The sequence below is a fragment of the Hyperolius riggenbachi genome, chromosome 10, assembly GCF_040937935.1.
Source record: "Hyperolius riggenbachi isolate aHypRig1 chromosome 10, aHypRig1.pri, whole genome shotgun sequence".
Classification (NCBI taxonomy): domain Eukaryota; kingdom Metazoa; phylum Chordata; class Amphibia; order Anura; family Hyperoliidae; genus Hyperolius; species Hyperolius riggenbachi.
This window is the reverse complement of record NC_090655.1, coordinates 107699435-107719182: the sequence shown is the minus strand read 5'-3', so window position 1 is coordinate 107719182 and position 19748 is coordinate 107699435. Positions and strand designations below refer to the sequence as shown.

The 19748-nt window shown below is 41.4% G+C and overlaps 1 protein-coding gene across 1 annotated transcript in view; it reads left to right on the top strand.

The window, feature by feature from the left end:
• The window catches only part of FBXW4 (F-box and WD repeat domain containing 4), a 257632-nt gene that overhangs the window by 136264 nt on the left and 101620 nt on the right, over window positions 1–19748 (top strand). The window contains exon 6 of the mRNA XM_068255667.1: window positions 3984–4049. Coding sequence (XP_068111768.1) covers window positions 3984–4049 — 66 coding nt within the window. The remainder of the gene's footprint in view (window positions 1–3983; window positions 4050–19748) is intronic.

The following is a 19748-nucleotide window of genomic DNA, read 5'->3' as shown; positions in this document are numbered from 1 at the left end:
GCCATTGATGTATTTATTTATTGGTTATGTGTGATGTATATAGTTATACTGTAAATAGATAGTTATAATATTATTCCAAGTATAGCTGTAAACCTTTAAAGTGAACCCGAACCAAGTAAAATGATTTAAAATAAACACATGATGTACCTGCCAATGAATATTACATACTTACCTCGCCGTCAGTTCCTCTCAGAAGCTCACCATCTTTTTCTTACAACGATTCCTTCCAGTTCTGACAAGATTTTGTTAGAACTGAAATATATTGGTTGCTGTCAGTTATATATCAGTTGCTGTCAGTTATAACTGAAAAGACAACTGATGAGCAAGGTAATGTCCATGTTTGACCAGGAAGCTGTTATGGGGTAACGGCCATTTAAAAATGGAGTACAAAGAATTCCATTGATCACAGTGGACAAATAGGATGCAGGAGAGGAGAAAGAGATTGAGGAGTAGACTACATGGGAGGTAAGTATGACGTGTGTGTGTTTTTATTTTGACTTTTAATTTCCTGTTCAAGTTTGCTTTAAGATGCATCCCACAAAGAGCCAAAAAAAGATGCGTCCCTGAGTTATTATTTATGCTGCATTTTCAGAAATGCTGTTTGTCATTTTGATGTAATGTGACCATAAGTTTCAGAAAACAGCCACCTTTGACAGAATGGCATAATTTGGTACCAAACTAGCAGGTGCAGGGGTTTGATCAATGCTGATGAGGACCAAGTGGGGCACTACTCCCTGACTGATATACGCTCAGGTAGGAATGGATCATTTGCTGCATTGTGCCACCTCTGCAATTTATCTGGCCACCTTAAAGTGGTCACTCCCGATTTAACTGAACTAGCCAATTTTGGGCATATCTGATTACTGTGTTTTAATCTACCTAAAATTGGTGCACTTTCCTGTAATCAATCTTTTCATTTTTCTGAACTCTAAGAAATATTTCAATCAAATTTGCAGTAGAGAACAGTGTCGATCAAGCAGCAGGTATCGGTACTTGCTTTAGTACTTCATTGCAAGATCAGGCAAATCCATGTGTATGATTAGTTTGAAAATGGGTGTCATCTGAAATAGGATACAGTGTGAGAGGCAATTAATATTCCCCAACTTATATTTTATGGGGGGGGGGGGGGGGGGGTATACCATAAAACCCTGTTGAGATTGGCCTGTGTCAGGCCAATCCTGCAGCTGCTCTTAGAAAATGGGGTGCTTTGAAAGATGTTTACCACTTATTTTTCATTATCATGAACTGTCCAGTCGGTTTCTTTTTCACTTTTATGAAAAAAATATTACATTGCAATAATTTCAGTAATTATTACAGCAGTCTCTACTTATGTATGGTGTCGAGATAGACTTGTCAGACAGCTGGGCCCATATGCAATTCACTTTTTCACCTGGGTTTTCTCCTAGGCGACAAAACTTGTTATAATATGAATTGTAAACTATTCACAAGCAAACAAATACTCAAAATTATGTTTACAGTAGTTTTTCACCTTTTTGGTACTTTCCCAATTGTAAAGTGCTAAAAAGTAATTTTAAATTGAATATTAAAAATTATCTCCTAGGAAAAATCTCAGGTGAAAAAGTGAATATGGCCCCTGGTGTGTGAAACAGGTGATATGATTGAGCACCTGAATAGAAAGTGGTAGCACAATGTGTCTACAGATGTTTAGACTCTGTGCCATACATCAGAGTACTGTTGCCTTGCTTAAAAATAAGTACATTTTGAATCACGTGCTCTGTCTGGAAAATCTTAACTGGGTGCAGGCTGAAATGTAAAGCTTTTAATACAACATGCCTCGTCTGGCACTGACATGTTATATTAATGCTTCGCTTGCATTAGAATGAAGACAGGCCCCACATTTGACTTGTCATGCACAGTATGATAAGAATTTATGTTTAGTTTTATCACCATAGGTATGAACACAGCATATTTCTTCACATTTTTGATGGAAATGACTGCAGTATTTAATCTGTACTTTATACCATATGTATTATGCCTGCTCCAACCATTCAAAAGTGTTCTGTATTTGTAAATTATATTTGTTTAATAAAGCTTTTAATAGTAAAAAAAATAAAAAAAATTGGAAAATAAAGACACACACACACACACACGCACACACGCACACGCACACACACACACACGCTCAACCTGGACACCTCTTTAGCATCAATCATTGCTACTGCATTTGCTGGAGTGACATGAGGAAACTTGAAATGAGAAAGATATAGAGGATTATTTTTTCCTTTTTTTTTAAATCATCCCTGTCTGGCTGCTGTGTGACCCTCTGTCTAAGGTATTATCACTGATCCAGAACCAGTATGCGCATCCGATGTCTTAACGCTAAACGTATGAAATAATTGATTGTACTAATAGTAAATAGAACATAAGCAGGGCCGGTTCTCTCATGAAGTAAAGGGAAACATTTGCATCAGGCGCACAGATTACAGGGGCAGCTTGTTTGTACTGTATGTTTACACAAACAGCATGCAGTCAGAGTAGGAGGAGAAGCGAGAGGAGAGCGAGGTGAAGAGGTCATCATTGAGGAAAAGCAGCTTGTTGTGCTGTGTGAGGAGTCTGACAGTGAGTGAGGAGGGGGGGGAGGAGGAGGCAGGAGAGCAGAAGTGTTTCATTTGACTTGCACAACAGAAGGGAAGTGGTGGCACTTCTGTCCTGACTTAGGAGGAATGGAGGACAGTCCACTGGCTGAGGATTAGTAGTTTGTTTGTCAGAGACTACAGCCAGCCAGTGTGCTATTGTGTTGAGCTGCAGCATGTCATGTGAGAACATTAAATGAAGCAGAGTAAATTGTTGGGTGCTGTGTGATCATTACAAACCAGGGTGGGGGGAGGGGGTGCATCCTCACAAGTTTCTCTCAGGCAGCAAAAAGTTTAGAACCAGCCCTGAACATAAGTAACATAGAACAGTCTCACACTTGTTTTCAGTTTAAGATCTGACTTTTTAAGATGAATTCTAAACAGCAGCCATGGCAGTCCGATGTAAAATCTGTTTCATTCAGTTGCAAAACAAACAGAAGTAATGCCCCTTTGAACTTTTTAGCTTATTAGCATTGCTTCCTCAGCCAGAAGCAATATTCACTTTTCTGTTTTAACAGCTTAATTTGCATAATAGCTCTCATTTTTTAACATATATAACACTTGATGTGCAGGAAAAATGAAAGGTGCTTCAACCAATTTCTTAGTAGGACAAGTACTATATGTACCTATGTTTATCTTATATCACATGTCAATGCAGGTATATTTTAAATGTAAGATACAGTATGTATATACTCTCCTCTTCAGCAGGATTAGCTACACAAAACACCATCACTTGTCTCTATAAAGCCCCATTCCTCAGATATGCCTACCTACAGGCTTGATGCCTATCTTCTGCCTGTTCTTGCTTCCTGCCTACAGAGTTGAAGCTTGTCTAAAGGCAGGAAGTGTAACTATCTGTGGAATAGGAGACAGTTTATAGACATGTAGCGTATCTTGCTTCAGAGGAGCACGTACAAATATGTGTTTTAAAAAGAAGAAAAATACATGCACAGTTCAGGTATACTGTAAAGTGAACCTGAAGCAGGGGAAAAACCCAAAAGATTAGATACTTACCTATGTAGTGGGAAGGCTTTGGATAGCACAGAGCCTTCCCAGTTCTCGGCCAGTCTAATTGTTCTAGTGCCGTCCCCCGGTTAAGTTATTCAACTTGCTAGGTTGAATAATTCGTTGTCCCTCCTTGGGCAGCCTTGGGAAGTACTCGCTTCTCTGAGTATTTCCAGACACGCGAGTCCGCTCTTGTGCATGCTCAGTGCAGATGCACCAGTCTTAGGAACCATTTGGTGATGCAGGTACTTTCAAAGGCTGCACTTCACTTTGCTTTAAGTGGGTGCAGTAGAGTATTGGCTCATACTTTATACACTTTCATTAAGTTGCCTTGTTATCTTTCTTGATGGTTAATCTTTACACCTCCCTGCTTGTGTTTTACAGCTCCTTTGTTACGGGGACAGCTTGCTGTCTTCATACATCACCACTCAGGATTTGGGACCTTCAGAGGTATTGTTTATCTGTCATATTTTCATATCAAACATCTGTTTATTACCAGAACATAAACCATCTGTCAGATCACAAGAGTCTGTTTTGCCCCTACTTTTTTACCGTCACAGGAAACATTTGTTCTCGTATTCTTCTCAGTAGACATCTAGTGACCTAGACAGAGTTAGGCTACAGACTGGAGTCTTGCAGATCATCAAACTAAAATGATGTCTTTATAGAATATGAGATAAGGAACCCTCATCACGCCAGACATCTGACTATCACAGTATAAAGTCATATTCAATGCCTGCAGTACTGCTATTGGCAGTTGTTTACTTTTTAAGGAAAAGATCAGGTATACTTTTCTAGCCAGCTAAGGGGAATCTTATCTGGGTGGAAAGCTACAGTTGCTCAGTTATCTGAATACTCCATGTGAATAGGTGGACATCGCTAAACTCGATGGACGTATGTGTTTTTTTTTTTTTAATCAACCCCAAATAACTATGGAACTAATTTATAAGTAAGAAAGGTTTGGGGGTGGTGAGGGGTTGCTATTGTTGGGCTCGATGTCAATCTTGGGCAGTGATCTGCAAACTTGGCCCTCCAGCTGTTGAGGAACTACAAGTCCTACAATGTATTGCAGGAGTCTGACAGCCACAGTCATGATTCATAAAGGCAAATGCATTGTGGGACTTGTAGTTCCTTAACAGCTGGAGAGCCAAGTTTGCAGATCACTGGTCTAGGGTTAGGTTAGAATGTGGATCATCAGTTAATGTTATGGCAAGTTATTTGACTATGCTAGGGTTCATGGTGAATCAGGATGCAATGCTAGGGTTTTAGGAGAGTTGGTAAGGTTTAAGGTTGCCGATATTGGTACAATTTTTTCATCACATGCAAGCTTTCGATGCAATTTGAATAATCGTAACTAATCGGAAGACAATTATCAATTGTTCCCATTAATGGAACGAATTAAGAAGGTTTTACATTCAGATTCGATCATAAAATCCAAGTTTCGGATCGATAATTTTCCCTTTTCTGATCAACTAAAACATTGTATCACATCGATTTGTGCAGTTTTCTATACTATTCAATCTAAAAAGTGCATCGAAAGATGGAATATGAAGAAAAAATCTTCCTGTAAATGGGCACCTTAAAGAGTAACTGTTAGGCATAAAATCTAAAATCAATTCTCTATAAGTAGCTGTTCTACAAGTAAAATGGATGGTAAAGAGGCAATATAAAAGTCTAAAATCAATCTCACCTTTTTGCTAATTGATTTTTATTCCTCATGCCCCCTGGCTTTAATGTGGTATGCAGAGTAGCAGCCGCAAAAGAGAAGTGATGTCACATGCAAATTCAGCCTTGATTGGCTGAAGTCTCTGTCACTCTCGTCACTGGCAGCTGCTAGAGCACAGGAAGGGGGGCCAGAAGTTGTCTCCTGTCACTGTCCTCGGCCCCCCTCCTGCAGTGTGCCATGTCCGCACTCCTGCGGCATTTTTCTCCCCCTGCATGTCCCCTCGGCATCTCTTCTCCTCCCCGCACTATTACAGAGCAGAGCGGGGAGGGATAAAGGCAGCGCACACAGACTCACCTCCTTATACTTCCACGCGCTGAGTTTCCATCTATACTCTCTGCACTGCCTTCGGTGGTAGTGCAGAGATAATGGACGGGAACTTAAGCGCTTGGAACCATTAGTAGGTGAGTCTGTGTGCGCTGCCTTTTTCCCTCCCCGCTCTGCTCTGTAATAGTTTGGGGAGGAGAGGGGATGCCAGGGGGAATACTTTAACATATGGATCCAAGATGGCCCCTACCAGGAACAGAGTTCACTGGATTTTACAAATGTAAAATCTGAATTAAACTATGGACAGCGCAATACATGTTAAGTAAGTAGAGCAAGTCATTATCTACTTGCTTATGTGTTTTCTTATTAAGGCATTGTATGGTTAACAGTTCTTCTTTAATACTTATGTGAGAGGTTAATATAGGGATAGGCTTTTGGGTACAGAAAGAGGTTAAGGTTAGACAAAATAATGTTGTAGAAAAAGGACAGACATCAGGAAAAGGTTGAAGAGCATGTAAAGACTATTTAAAGTGATTAATGTTCCACAATTAAAATTTCAGTAACTCCTCTTAGTTACATAAAAGAACATTTGAAAGCATTCCTACACATTCCCTGTGTGTAAAACAAACAAACAAACAAAAAACCACCTTTATTTTCACTGCAGAGAGCAGTAGAAGCTTGATTATGTCTGGTCATAGGCAAATGCAATCATTGCTGGCTGAAGCTCTCTGATGCATGTGTCTTTACTCTGGCTCCCTCCTTTTCTGCTGAAGTGATTGGGTTGATGCCAGGGCAATGTGTCAGCACGTCTGTTTACACGTTTATACACTTCCGATTATACACTTTTTATTTATATAGTGCCAACATCTCTGTAGCGCTGTACATAGTAAAAAAAATGACAATGTGAGGAGCATACAATAAGGAGCATAGATCTACACGAGCAGTTCAACACTCTGTACAATCAGGACAACCAGTCACAGAAGTACAATAATGTATTTTAATACTAGTTTTAAACATTGGCACACATGACTATCCTTGTATGTGTTTGGATTGTTAGATTGCTGCTTGGCACTCAGTGTTATACATAAGCGAATATGTTTTGTTAACACAGTAGAGAATGTGTCTGCTGGGAAAATGTGTAATAAAACTGATACCAGGAGAATAGCACCAAATAAGCCTCAGATGTCCGGTCTGCTCAGTCTATCACAAAGAGAAAATAAAAACCCACAACAAAGTCTGTTTCTAGACCCCAAGTTGCAGCTTACAGTTTAGAGATAGGCAGTATAAACGCAAAAGGCCCTTTTGGGCCTGTAACCACTTAACCGAAAGACATGCAAAGAAAGTATGCAGCATACTGTGTGGGCAGCTGGTTCTTCAAGAGAAGATGAATTTTGCTAAAAGTATGTTATAAACTGACATTTTAAAGAGATGAATCTGGATTTACTCCTGACACCCCAGAGCAGGTGGGTTATGGGTGCAGTGACCTGACACATCGCTTCAATTTAAAGCCCTTAAAGGGTATACACTTTCTAGATGTGCTGAGTGGGAATCCCAGGCATAATGTTTTATAGGTGTTTTGCTTTCAGTCAGACTTTTGAACTTTTGAATGCTTCAGTGGCAGATAAGATGAGGGAAATATGCATGATGAAATGTGCTATTCGGTGCCTCTGTGTGTATAAAATGTTCCCATATACTGTACTCGTATGATCTGTAAATGGGGAGATTATCAGTACAGCCATTCAGCTATTAACTTTTTTTTTAAATCCTGCAATAAAATGAAGCTGATTACTGGAATTACTGATAAATGGACACTGCTGCCAAGCGTTCTGAATAGAAATGTATTTTAGCTGGGTAGGGCGAAGCCATGGCTAGATGGTGAAAAAAATGGGTACCATCAGTCAGCCTCATTTCTGGGGGCAGCTAGGCGGGTGTCCATCTGGAGTGCAGTGATGGAGGAGGGAGAAGTGGGCACACCAGGGAGGCGTGGGAAGGGGTGCCAACTCCTCCCTCCCCCTCCCACCAGACCCAATGAAGGAATAGATAAAGCAGAAATGAAAAACAAATAAATAAATCGCTATCCATTTCACTCTTGTAAGGACTTTTTTCTCTGTAGGAAGGGAACAATCTTTGCCAAGCATATGTTCTTTAAAATAAAGTGATGATCTATTCAATGAATGTTTGGGTGTTTAAAAATCAGTTTTATAGTAATTTTACATAACTGACAAAATGCCTGTGCATCTGTGACAAATGTGTATACAGTAATAAAAAACTGTATCTGAACAATAAAGTAAACTAACTACAAAATACCTGATTCACTGGCATCTGATGATACAAAAGTGATGGTGTAAAGTATCCACAAATCCATAGGCATGTGCGGAAACAGTGGGAGGTTTTTCTTGGAATTTAATATTTTTTTCCTGGTTCTGAGCCTTCAAGGTGCCATAGCTGAGCTGAGCATTGGCCAGTACAGTAGCCACAGAAAGTGTTTTCACTCTAACAGTCAATTACTGTTAGTTAAAGGACATCCAAGGTGACATGATGAGATAAACGTGTGTGTACAGTGCCAAGCACGCAAGTAACTATGCTGTGTCTGTGTTCCTTTTTTTCTTTCTCTGCCTGAAAGACTTAAAAATCAGGTATGTGAGTGAAAATTTCTGTCCGAGTCGCGACCGGGTCAGACTATAACGTAATCCTCAGTAATAAGGAATTGCAGCCATATAACACTTTCCTGGCAATAAATGGCTTATGAGCTTAGATAAGAGATAAAAATGGTCAATAGTTAACAGATTTTAGCTCTGGCATACTTCAATGAATGTGTCATTGAGAAGAGGCCATGAACAGTAAAAACGTAAAGTATATTTAAATATAAAATAAAACCGTTGGATACCTTAAAAAGTCATTTTAGAAGGAGGATACAATTGTTTATCTCATTAGTTAATTTTCACCTTGGATGTCCTTTAACTACCTTACGACCGCCTATCGGCGATCAGCGGCCGCAAGGTGGCTCCCCCAGGACCGCCTAACAATAAAAGGCGTCAAGCCCTGGGGAGGAGAATGCGGGGGATCACATGCGCGGATGCGCACGCTTCCCCGCTGGGCTACGGAACGGAGCTATAAAAATAAATGGATTTTTCTTTTACATGTACAGCGCTGTGATCTATTGCAGAGCACTGTACAGAGGACAGCCCTCTCGCTTGGCTATCCCCTGGGGTGGCTCTGAAAGCGATCCCCTCTCATAGGCTGATGCCTATAAGAGAGGATCGTCCTGATTGGACATCCGGGGGAGGGAAGGAGGAGGGATGTAAAAATAGAAAAATAAAAAATAGTCTTATTTATAAAAAAAAGACATTTAAATTTATACAAAAAAAAACAGCCTGCAGCAGTGATCAGAGCCCACCAACAGAAAGCTCTGTCAGTGGGCAGAAAAGGAGCCAAGATTCATTTGGCTGCTAAGTTGTATGGCTCTGCAGCAAGCTGTTAAAGCTGCAGAGCACTGAACTGTACAAAATAGCCTGGTCACTAGGTGGGTGCAAGCTGGTGGACCTTAAGTGGTTTAATGATGGCAGAAACGTAGCATGTATACAAGGCTTGAGCTTTGACTCTTCAGGTTTTGCCCCAACTCTAGACAAGACACATAACATTTATATAACGCTTTTCTCCTGCTGGACTCAAAACACTCCAGGGCTGCAGCCACTTAGGGCGTGTTCCACGGGCAACCAGGGTCATTAATTTGCCTAAAGACTCCTTACTTTTTTACATACTGACTTATGCTAGGATTCTAACCCTGGTCAAAGACTCAAATCCTACATCAAAGGTAACAGCCTTACCAGTACGCTATCCAGCTAAACTATGCAACTATATATTTATCTATGACAAGCTTTAGCATATGCCGTATTTAAGCATAATTTGATGCCATAAAATACAAAACACGTTTGTTACCTTCAATTTGGTTTATCAACTCTTGGCTTTATTGGTGTTTACCTTTTAGTGATGCAGCTAAATGGAAGCGTCAGTTCTGTATTTTTCTCTGCCGCGCCATATGGTAATGCAATTCTGTGCAATATAATCTACAACGTATGCCACTAGTTTCTTCCCTAGGTAATCCTAGCCTTTGACCTATGACTAACAGCATTTCAATGTGCCATATATGTAGATATACAGTATGCTTGTAGGTGAGTGGGTGTTTTTGTTCAATTCCTGGGAAGTGTACTCTGCAGCATGTTCATACTATTATGTCCAGCCTGCAATAAATAAACATAAACAGCTGAAAAAAAAGCTTGAATTACTTAACCAGATGAAATGGCCTCTTAAAGGAAAAATTATATTTGTTCATAGAATTTATCACAGTTTGTTGATAGTGTAGCTCTTGTATTACATTTTCCAGGGACAATTGTATTACATTGTATTAACACACACACACACACACACACACTTTGGTTATTTGTATTACATCTTAAGAAGATGAGTTAGATAATCACCTATGGAGGGGATGACTCTAGATTCCATAGAGCCTTTCTGGTCTTCTCTCCATCCCCTCGTACCACCACTGTCCCCTGTTCAATATCCAAGCCTTCGCTGTCCCCCCTTGAATATCCAAGCCTTTGGGACTTTTCAGCAGGCTTCGGAAACACTCGTGCTACAGAAGACAGGCGCTTTCGTACTGGACATGTGCGAGCCTGGACTTACGAGTGCACAGTATGTATCCACTCATTTCAGAAGTTCTCGGGGATGCAAGTTCCTCCGAATGCTGCCCAAGGAGGGCCGAAGAGGTATTCCACCAAGTTGGTTTAAAAACATCACCAGGGCCAGGCAGTAGTACAAAAGGACAGAAAGGATCAGGAAGGCTCTATGGGATCCATACTCTTCCCTCCCCATAGGTGAGTATCTAACTCATTTTTTTCAGCCTGCTTCCGTATTGCTTTAAAGCGGTATCGTCACCATAAAAATCATATTTCAACAGCAACTGGTCTGAGTGTATTAAGTGATAAAGGTGCTAATCCTGCATTCAAAACTTTTTCCGCTGTTATGATTTGGAGTTATCACATACTTAAGGAACACTGGCCCTTTAGTAGTCGTTGCCAAAGAATTGCATGCTGGGGGTTCTTATCTATAATCTATTCCTCCTCTTCCCTTTATTTCCCTGCCAGCTGCTTATCTGAAACCTAATCCCCTAATCACTTGTGTTTACAAGCAAGGCTGAGGCGACTCAGCGATTGGAGGAGACAAGAAAAAAAGTAAAGGGCAGAAATTACATCACGAGTTAGTCTTAACTGTGGGCAAAAGACATGGCCCCCACCAGGAACAGAATTCTCGTCATTTACTTAATAACATTCACTAAAATCAAAACGTGGACAGTATAATACATGTGTTATGTAAGTAGATCAAGTATTTATCTACTTTATATATGTGATTTTTTTCCCTGGCCTAGTATGGCTGATCCTACTGCTTTAAAGGTTATTTTAAAAAGGAACTCTAATTTTTACAATAATTATGTATAAATGATTGTCAGTGTTTGCCCATTGTAAACTTGGTCCTCTCCCTGATTTACATTCTGACATTTATCACATGGTGACATTTTTATTGCTGGCAGGTGATGTCACTGGAAGGAGATGCTGCTTGCTTTTTTAGCAGTTGGAAACAGCTGTTATTTCCCACAATGCAACAAGGCTCCCACAGTATGATGTCAGTACCTCATTGCTGTGAGATGCTGACATCATTTGTGGGAGGGGTTTCATCTAAAAATCAGCCATACAGAGCCTCCTAATGATCCATTTGAGAAAAGGAGTAGATTTCTCATGGGAAAGGCGGTATCATCTACTGATTGGGATGAAGTTCAATTCTTGGTTATGGTTTCTCTATAAAGGTGAAAGGATGGAGAGTAGGATGGTCAGCAACAAAATGCTGGCTTCAGAGTTAGGCTTGTGTGTCACACCTCCGGGATTGTGCTCACGTGAAAGGATTCAACATGTGCTGTAGAGAGGAGATGGAGCACCAATCCTGCTCATTAAGGATTTATTCGTGATTATACAAGCATTACAGGCATACCAGATAAAGTACAGATAGAGATAATGGCCTTACAGCCGTTTCATGGTATTACCACTTCCTCAGAGACTAAAAAGGGTATCAAAAATTATGCAGCGTCATAGTCCAATATGTAGCACGCTATTGGACTATGACGCTGCATAATGTTTCGTACCCTTTTTGACCTCTAAGGAATCGGTAATACCGTGAAATGGCTGTAAGCCCATTATCTCTATCTGTACTTTATCTGGTATAACTGTAAAGCTTGTATAATCAAAAATAAAACCTTAATGCGCAGGATTGGTGCTCAGACTCCTCTCTACAGCATATTACTTTAGGGCCCATTTCCACTATCGCGAATCCGCATGCGTTGCCCGCATGCGGATTCGCACAGTCAGTACAAGTGGATGGGACTGTTTCCACTTGTGCGTTTCCCCGCACGTTTTTCTGTGCAGAAAAAATCTGCAGGGTAGGGCCCTCAGAATTCGCCTGCGTGTGGAATGCAGGCGAATCGCACGCAATGTATTTAATAGGGAAATCGCATGCGTTTTTCCCATGCGTTTTTTGCCGCGATTTCGCATGCGATTTCGCATAGGTAACCATGTTAATTCACACAGGCAGTGACATGGTTAAAATCGCATACAGCCTTACCTATGCGAAATCGCATGCGAAATCGCGGCAAAAAACGCATGCGGAATCGCACCCACATGCGATTTGCCTGCGGTGATTCGCCGGCGATTTCGCAACGCTATAGTGGAAACGGGCCCTTAAAGGTGACACTCCAGCCGCAGACATGGACAGTATAACTTTCAAATTGACCAGGGTGATAATCCAACAGCTTCTGACCTAAAATATTTTTATAAAATTCTGTAGTCCTCCTTAAAGCAAAAATAAACGAATGTGATAAACAATTTTATGTATCCTCCTACTCCTAAAAATGACTTTTTTTTTTTAGATATACCATGGTTTTATTTTATATTTAAACATTTACAATTTACAATACAATTTACAAAATGTACAAAGAAAATTGAATTGTCTCTGCTTAGTGGCACTCTATGAAGTGTCCCAGAGTTAAAATACATAAACTATTGAACCTTTTCTATTCATTCCCTGCATTCAGAAGTTGTATTCTGCCAGGAAAACTTTTACTGCTTTAATTTGCTTATCAGTGAGGTTTACTATATTCCTGACAAGGAGATGACAAGACAGAAGCTGTCATTTGCATGCCTGAAAATTAACTCTTTCATACAGCAAAAAAAAAAAAAAAGACTAAAATGGCCTGGTTATTAATGTTTTGCACTGTACATACATATGTTTATCTCATCATGTCACGTGTTGCCTCGGGTACACTTTACCTAGATGTTTAGTGTGCTCTCTGCTGTTGAGTCTGAATGCTAATTGCATATGAGCAAGTCACAGGAATGGCCCCATTGTGTTATTTTAGATTTCCTCTGAATGTGTTTACATAATCTACGTTTTTAAGAAGGCCAAGCTTCAGGTATCTTCTCCTTCCCCTGACCCACCCAGAAATGCCCCGACGAGTAGAGTGATGTTGCAGAATGTTATGATTTTTCTGAGCTTATTCTTCTTTAGAACAGTAGCCACGAATCATGCGACCTATTGTAGGGACAAACAAAAAAGTTATTTGGGATGTGTTATTTTTCACAAATATGTGCAACTTACCCTTATGAATGGGAGGAAAAGGTCAAACGTGCAAACATTTCAAGAAATTGAAAATCTACTTTTAAAAAAAAATTGATAGTCTTTTTGGCAGTGATGCTGAGATTCCTAAAATTAAAGCCCATGTCCTGCAGAAATGCACCGTTTACTATTGATATTAACTTAAATAGGTAAGTTATGCCCATATTAGAATGATAATGTAAACAGGAAAACAACCACAAAAAAGAATGATTATGCATAAAGGGAACCTTAACTCAAGTAAAAAAAAACTTACAAGGGGCTTCTACCAGCCACCTGCAGCCATCTTGTGCCTCAAAGTCACTCCTGGATGCTCCGGTCCCCCACCGCCAGCTAGTTTCATTTTTTCTGAGTCGGAGGATGCTATTGTTGGCGCCAACACGTATTTTTGTACTGCAGGTGCAGCGCGTACAAAGTTACGTGTTGGTGCCCGCAGTAGCATCCTGTACCTTCGGGAACACGTGCAATGATATGCATGGCGGCCCACCGACTCTGAGTCGACAAAAACAAAACTAGCTGGCGGAGGGGGACCAGAGGATCCAGGAATGACTTTGAGGGCACAGGATGGGTGCAGTGGGCTGGTAGAAGCCCCAGGTAAGTGAAACACTTTTTTTTTACTTGAGTTAAGGTTCCCTTTAAGCAACAAGTTCAGTTGTGCAATGTGCTTTTTCCACCTGATCATGTTTTTCCTACTTGTATTTCTGTGGGAAGCCACAAATCAGTCAAAAATGTTACTAATAGCACACGTATGTACAATTTTTAAAACCTCCTGATTTACATATGTATCACACATTTGCTTGCCAGATCTCCTAAACTAGTTCACTTGACCTCGATGTTGCAGTATAAAGTGTGTTAAAAAGTATGCAAAAACATACGGTACATCACATTCTCTATATGTGTGTCGCTCATCAATTATATTAAAAAAACATATTCAGCTAACAAAATTCCATTTTGAAAGCTTACAGTGAAACTTTGTTTTAATAAACATTAAAGGACCACTATTGCGAAAATCTTAAAATGTAAAATACATGTAAACACATACAGAAGAAGTATGTTTCTTCCAGAGTAAAATGAGCCATAAAAGACGTTTCTCCTATGCTGCTGTCACTTACAGTAAAGCTAAGTACACACGGGGGGACAATTGTAGCTGTCGCTAGCACACGGGAGCGTGTGCGCGACAGCTCGTCGCCAAGTCCCTCTGCATCCACACGGCAGCAGAGGGATTAGCGATGCGGCGGAAGCTGTCGCCGAGGTTCCTCCCCCCCCGCCGGAAGCTCCGTGTGCTGTGTGTGGGTTGCTGTCGCTAGCCCGCATACACATGCGGGACTAGCGACAGTTCCAGCGAGGTTGCGGCGACAGCTGTAGCCGGCGATTGAACATGTCAATCGCCTGCCGACAGCTCAGACGGGCGACGGTTCGGGGCGCGCTCGTCATACACACGGGCGAACTGTCGCCGCAACACGCGCGTGCCACGTGGCACGTGCCACGTGGTTGCGGTGACGGCCGTACCCCGTGTGTATGAGCCTTAAGTAGAAGAAATCTGACAGAACCAACAGGTTTTGGCTAGTCCATCTCTTTATTCTTTATAAAGACATTCCCTGAAAATGATTTAAACAGTGATGTTGGCCAGCCTTCCCTGCTTGCTGCACAATTTTTTTGGCAGTGGGACGGAGCAACTGCCATTCGCCATTGTTTATGGAACTAAACAAAACCACGATACTCCCCCATGAGGAGATGGGCTAGTCCAAAACCTGTGGGTTCTATCAGATTTCTACTACCTTCTGCAAGTGACAGCAACATAAGAGAAAAGTAATTTATGGCTCATTTTACTCTGGAAGAAACATACTTATTTATTATTTGTATATGCTTACATATAGTTTACGATTTTCGCATTAGTGATCCTTCATCCACTTAAGCCTAACTGGACAGATATTCTTGTCCAGATAGGTGCTGTTCAAGGCTGTGTTTAAGTGGTGGGTGCATGTGCACGTGACCGCCGCTCTGAGCAGCTGTATTTCGGCTTCCCTGAATAAATCGCAGTGCCTGTAATGAATGGACATGACCCCGATCAAAGGCCATATCCATTCATAAGAAAGAGCATGAATCATAGTAAAAAATAAATAAATAAAAAAAATAAACACTTCCTGGTAAACCAGGGAGTGTTTCTACCGCCATCTAGTGGCAAAAAGTTAAATTACAATCAAGAGATTTTTTTTAAAAAATAATATAATTAATCAATCCAAAGCCCCCTCCCTCCACCCCAGTTACCAAGCAAACAGATGGAAAAAAAACTAAAAAAAATTCATAGATAGATTCCTTAGGGACTTTTTTTTTATATGTATGTCATGAGGGTATATTAGTGTTATTTTAGTACATAAGGGCTTATAATTGATGACACACACACAAAAAAAAAATACACCTTTATTTCCACATAATATATTGATGCCATACATTGTTCTAGGAACATAATTTAAATGTTGTGATAGCCGGTACTAATGAGCAAATAAAATGGGTGGGTTTTGTTTATAGTAGCATTGCTTATTTTAAAACTATAGGGGATGGGATTGGAAAAATTAATAACAAGTATCACCCACCAAAAGCTTAATTTGTGGTGGTAAACATTTTTTTAGATCATTTAGGTGTGATGAGTAGTGATAAAGTTATTGGCAAATAAATGGGAGGAGCGCTGACAGGGGAAAATTGCTTCCATCCTGAAGGTGAACAGACCTGCGGGCTGAAGTGATTAAAGTGAATGTTTACTGTTTTTAAAAACAAAAAGTCAGATACTCACCTAAGGAGAGGGAAGGCTCGGTCCCAATGAGCCTTCCCTCTCCTCTCCCGGTGCCCGGTCCCGCGCAGGATCCCCCGTGGCAGTATTCGACCAGTTCGGTCAAATACTGCCACTTCCGCATGCCGAAGGGAGCTTTCGGAAGGCTTGGGGAGCACTCGGGCTCCCGAGGACGCGGCCGCTCCATACTACGCATGCGCGAGCGCCCTCTACAGTGGAGGAAATAATTATTTGACCCCCTCACTGATTTTGCAAGTTTGTCCAATGACAAAGAAATAAAAAGTCTCAGAACAATATAATTTCAATGGTAGGTTTATTTTAACAGTGGCAGATAGCACATCAAAAGGAAAGTCGAAAAAATAACCTTAAATAAAAGATAGCAACTAATTTGCATTTCATTGAGTGAAATAAGTTTTTGAACCCCTACCAACCATTAAGAGTTCTGGCTCCCACAGAGTGGTTAGACACTTCTACTCAATTAGTCACCTTCATTAAGGACACCTGTCTTAAATAGTCACCTGTATAAAAGACACCTGTCCACAGAATCAATCAATCAAGCAGACTCCAAACTCTCCAACATGGGAAAGACCAAAGAGCTGTCCAAGGATGTCAGAGACAAAATTGTAGACCTGCACAAGGCTGGAATGGGCTACAAAACCATTATCAAGAAGCTGGGAGAGAAGGTGACAACTGGTGGTGCGATTGTTCGAAAATGGAAGGAGCACAAAATGACTATCAATCGACCTCGCTCTGGGGCACCACGCAAGATCTCACCTCGTGGGGTGTCAATGGTTCTGAGAAAGGTGAAAAAGCATCCTAGAACTACACGGGAGGAGTTTGTGAATGACCTCAAATTAGCAGGGACCACAGTCACCAAGAAAACCATTGGAAACACATTACACCGCAATGGATTAAAATCCTGCAGGGCTCGCAAGGCCCCTCTGCTCAAGAAGGCACATGTGCAGGCCCGTCTGAAGTTTGCCAATGAACACCTGAATGATTCTGTGAGTGACTGGGAGAAGGTGCTGTGGTCTGATGAGACCAAAATAGAGCTCTTTGGCATTAACTCAACTCACTGTGTTTGGAGGAAGAAAAATGCTGCCTATGACCCCCAAAACACCGTCCCCACCGTCAAGCATGGGGATGGAAACATTTTGCTTTGGGGGTGTTTTTCTGCTAAGGGCACAGGACAACTTAATCGCATTAACGGGAAAATGGACGGAGCCATGTATCGTGAAATCCTGAACGACAACCTCCTTCCCTCTGCCAGGAAACTGAAAATGGGTCGTGGATGGGTGTTCCAGCACGACAATAACCCAAAACATACAGCAAAGGCAACAAAGGAGTGGCTCAAGAAGAAGCACATTAAGGTCATGGAGTGGCCTAGTCAGTCTCCGGACCTTAATCCAATAGAAAACCTATGGAGGGAGCTCAAGCTCAGAGTTGCACAGAAACAGCCTCGAAACCTTAGGGATTTAGAGATGATCTGCAAAGAGGAGTGGACCAACATTCCTCCTAAAATGTGTGCAAACTTGGTCATCAATTACAAGAAACATTTGACCTCTATGCTTGCAAACAAGGGTTTTCCCACTAAGTATTAAGCCTTTTATTGTTAGAGGGTTCAAAAACTTATTTCACTCAATGAAATGCAAATTAGTTGCTATCTTTTATTTAAGGTTATTTTTTCGATTTTCCTTTTGATGTGCTATCTGCCACTGTTAAAATAAACCTACCATTGAAATGATACTGTTCTGAGACTTTTCATTTCTTTGTCATTGGACAAACTTACAAAATCAGTGAGGGGTCAAATAATTATTTCCTCCACTGTATGACGCGCTCGCGCGTATGTAGTATGGAGCGGCCCGTCTTCGGAAGCCCGAGTGCTCCCGAAGACCTCCGAAGTTCCTGCGGCGGCGGACGCGAACGGGGGAGCCAGCGCAGCACCGAGGGCACCGGGAGAGGAGAGGGAAGGCTCATTAGGACCGAGCCTTCCCTCTCCTTAGGTGAGTATCTGACTTTTTGTTTTTAGAAACGGTACCCATTGGCTTTAAGTATATGATTAGTGTAATGATCCGCTCAGCTGGCTGCACAGGCAGACAGCTGTTTGACCATTCCTTAAGTCTATGGGATGCAGGTCTCTGGATAAGAGACCGTCTTTGCCTTGCAAGCTTCAGACCTGCTCTACTGAGGAATTTGCATATACTGATTATGCAGATTGCCTAGTCTCCTCCCTTAAAGGCTTGCAGCATACATACCATGTGCTCCCACAGTCCTTCGCTAGTCATAACGGTAATCTCTCGCGCGATTGCGTTCCTACTTTGTTTCTGCTGTTTTGTGTGCACCGTCGCGGGTTGGCGACTAGATTGGTGCACACACATACATTCTGTCCCTGTGCTCATTCTCATTCGTAATCACTTCTCTTGCGATTGCGTTCTCACTTGGTTTCCTCTGTTGTGTGTTCACCATCGCAGGTTGGCGACGAGATTGGTGGACATACATACATTCCTCCTCTGTGCTTATTCTGTCTTGTGTCGCTGTTAGCAATCGCCATCTCTTGCGATTGCCTTCTCACCTGATCTTCATGGTTGTGTGTTCATCGTCACTGGATGGCGACTAGATTGGTGGACACACATACACTCTGTCGCTTTACTCTATCTCTTTAAGGGCTATCTTGCACTGCGTTGCTTCCCTTCGTACAATTCCTATCTGGCATCTGTGGCAGGGCAGAGGATCTGTTCCTCTCCACTCCACAGCTCCACTGCACTCCACAGCTCCATCTGCCGACAGGAATTTCCCTCTACAGGTGCGTTGCACCTTTTGCTGGGTTCTCTCAGATTATATGCTTGTGGAGGATTTCCGCAGTGTCAGCGCGCGTCCTGTGCGCTGACCACGGAGAGAATTCCACAATCGTTACAATTAGGCATGTATTTATATAATGCATTCTCTAAAGGTGAAAGTACAGGAAGGAGACCACAGAAAGTGAGGAAATACAACTACAGTAGGATAAAAATGGGACATGTCTAGTTGGTCAGATGGGGGGAGGGGGATATGTCGTGTGACCTTAAAGATGAAGACACCTCAAAGGGAAGGGGTGTGGTGGTTGCTGTTTTGGGTTTTAGATGACTTAGGGAGGGAGGTTTAGGCAGGGGGAATCTTGTCCTTCAGTTTTCTGTACACGTTGGCTAATTCTCCTGTTCAGGGTCATGAACCTTTACTCATCTGGATAGGTGGGGTATGGAGATTTAAAGGGCAACTGAAGTGATATCAATATGGAGGCTGACATGTGTATTTCCTTTAAAACACTATATACAGGTATCCTTTAAATAAGTCTATAGATCCACTTTAATAAACCTTCAATAGCTCAGCAGAAAATAGTCTTTCAGCTGTCTGGAAACTGCATAAAGTCTAGTCTTTCCACCCTGCTCTGTGATTGGATACTAAGGTATTCACTATGACAGCACTATTATTATTTTTATTATTATTATTACTATTCTTATTGCATTGTAAAATTAAGGCTGTAATTTAGCCTTAAACAGCAATAAATAACTTGACGGGGGTTCTAAGTTTTCCCCACTTTGCAGAAAGAGGTTTTATTTGTTGCTGTCTCTGTCCCTGTTGAAGAGATTTAGCTTTTTCTTCTGAAGACAAGAAG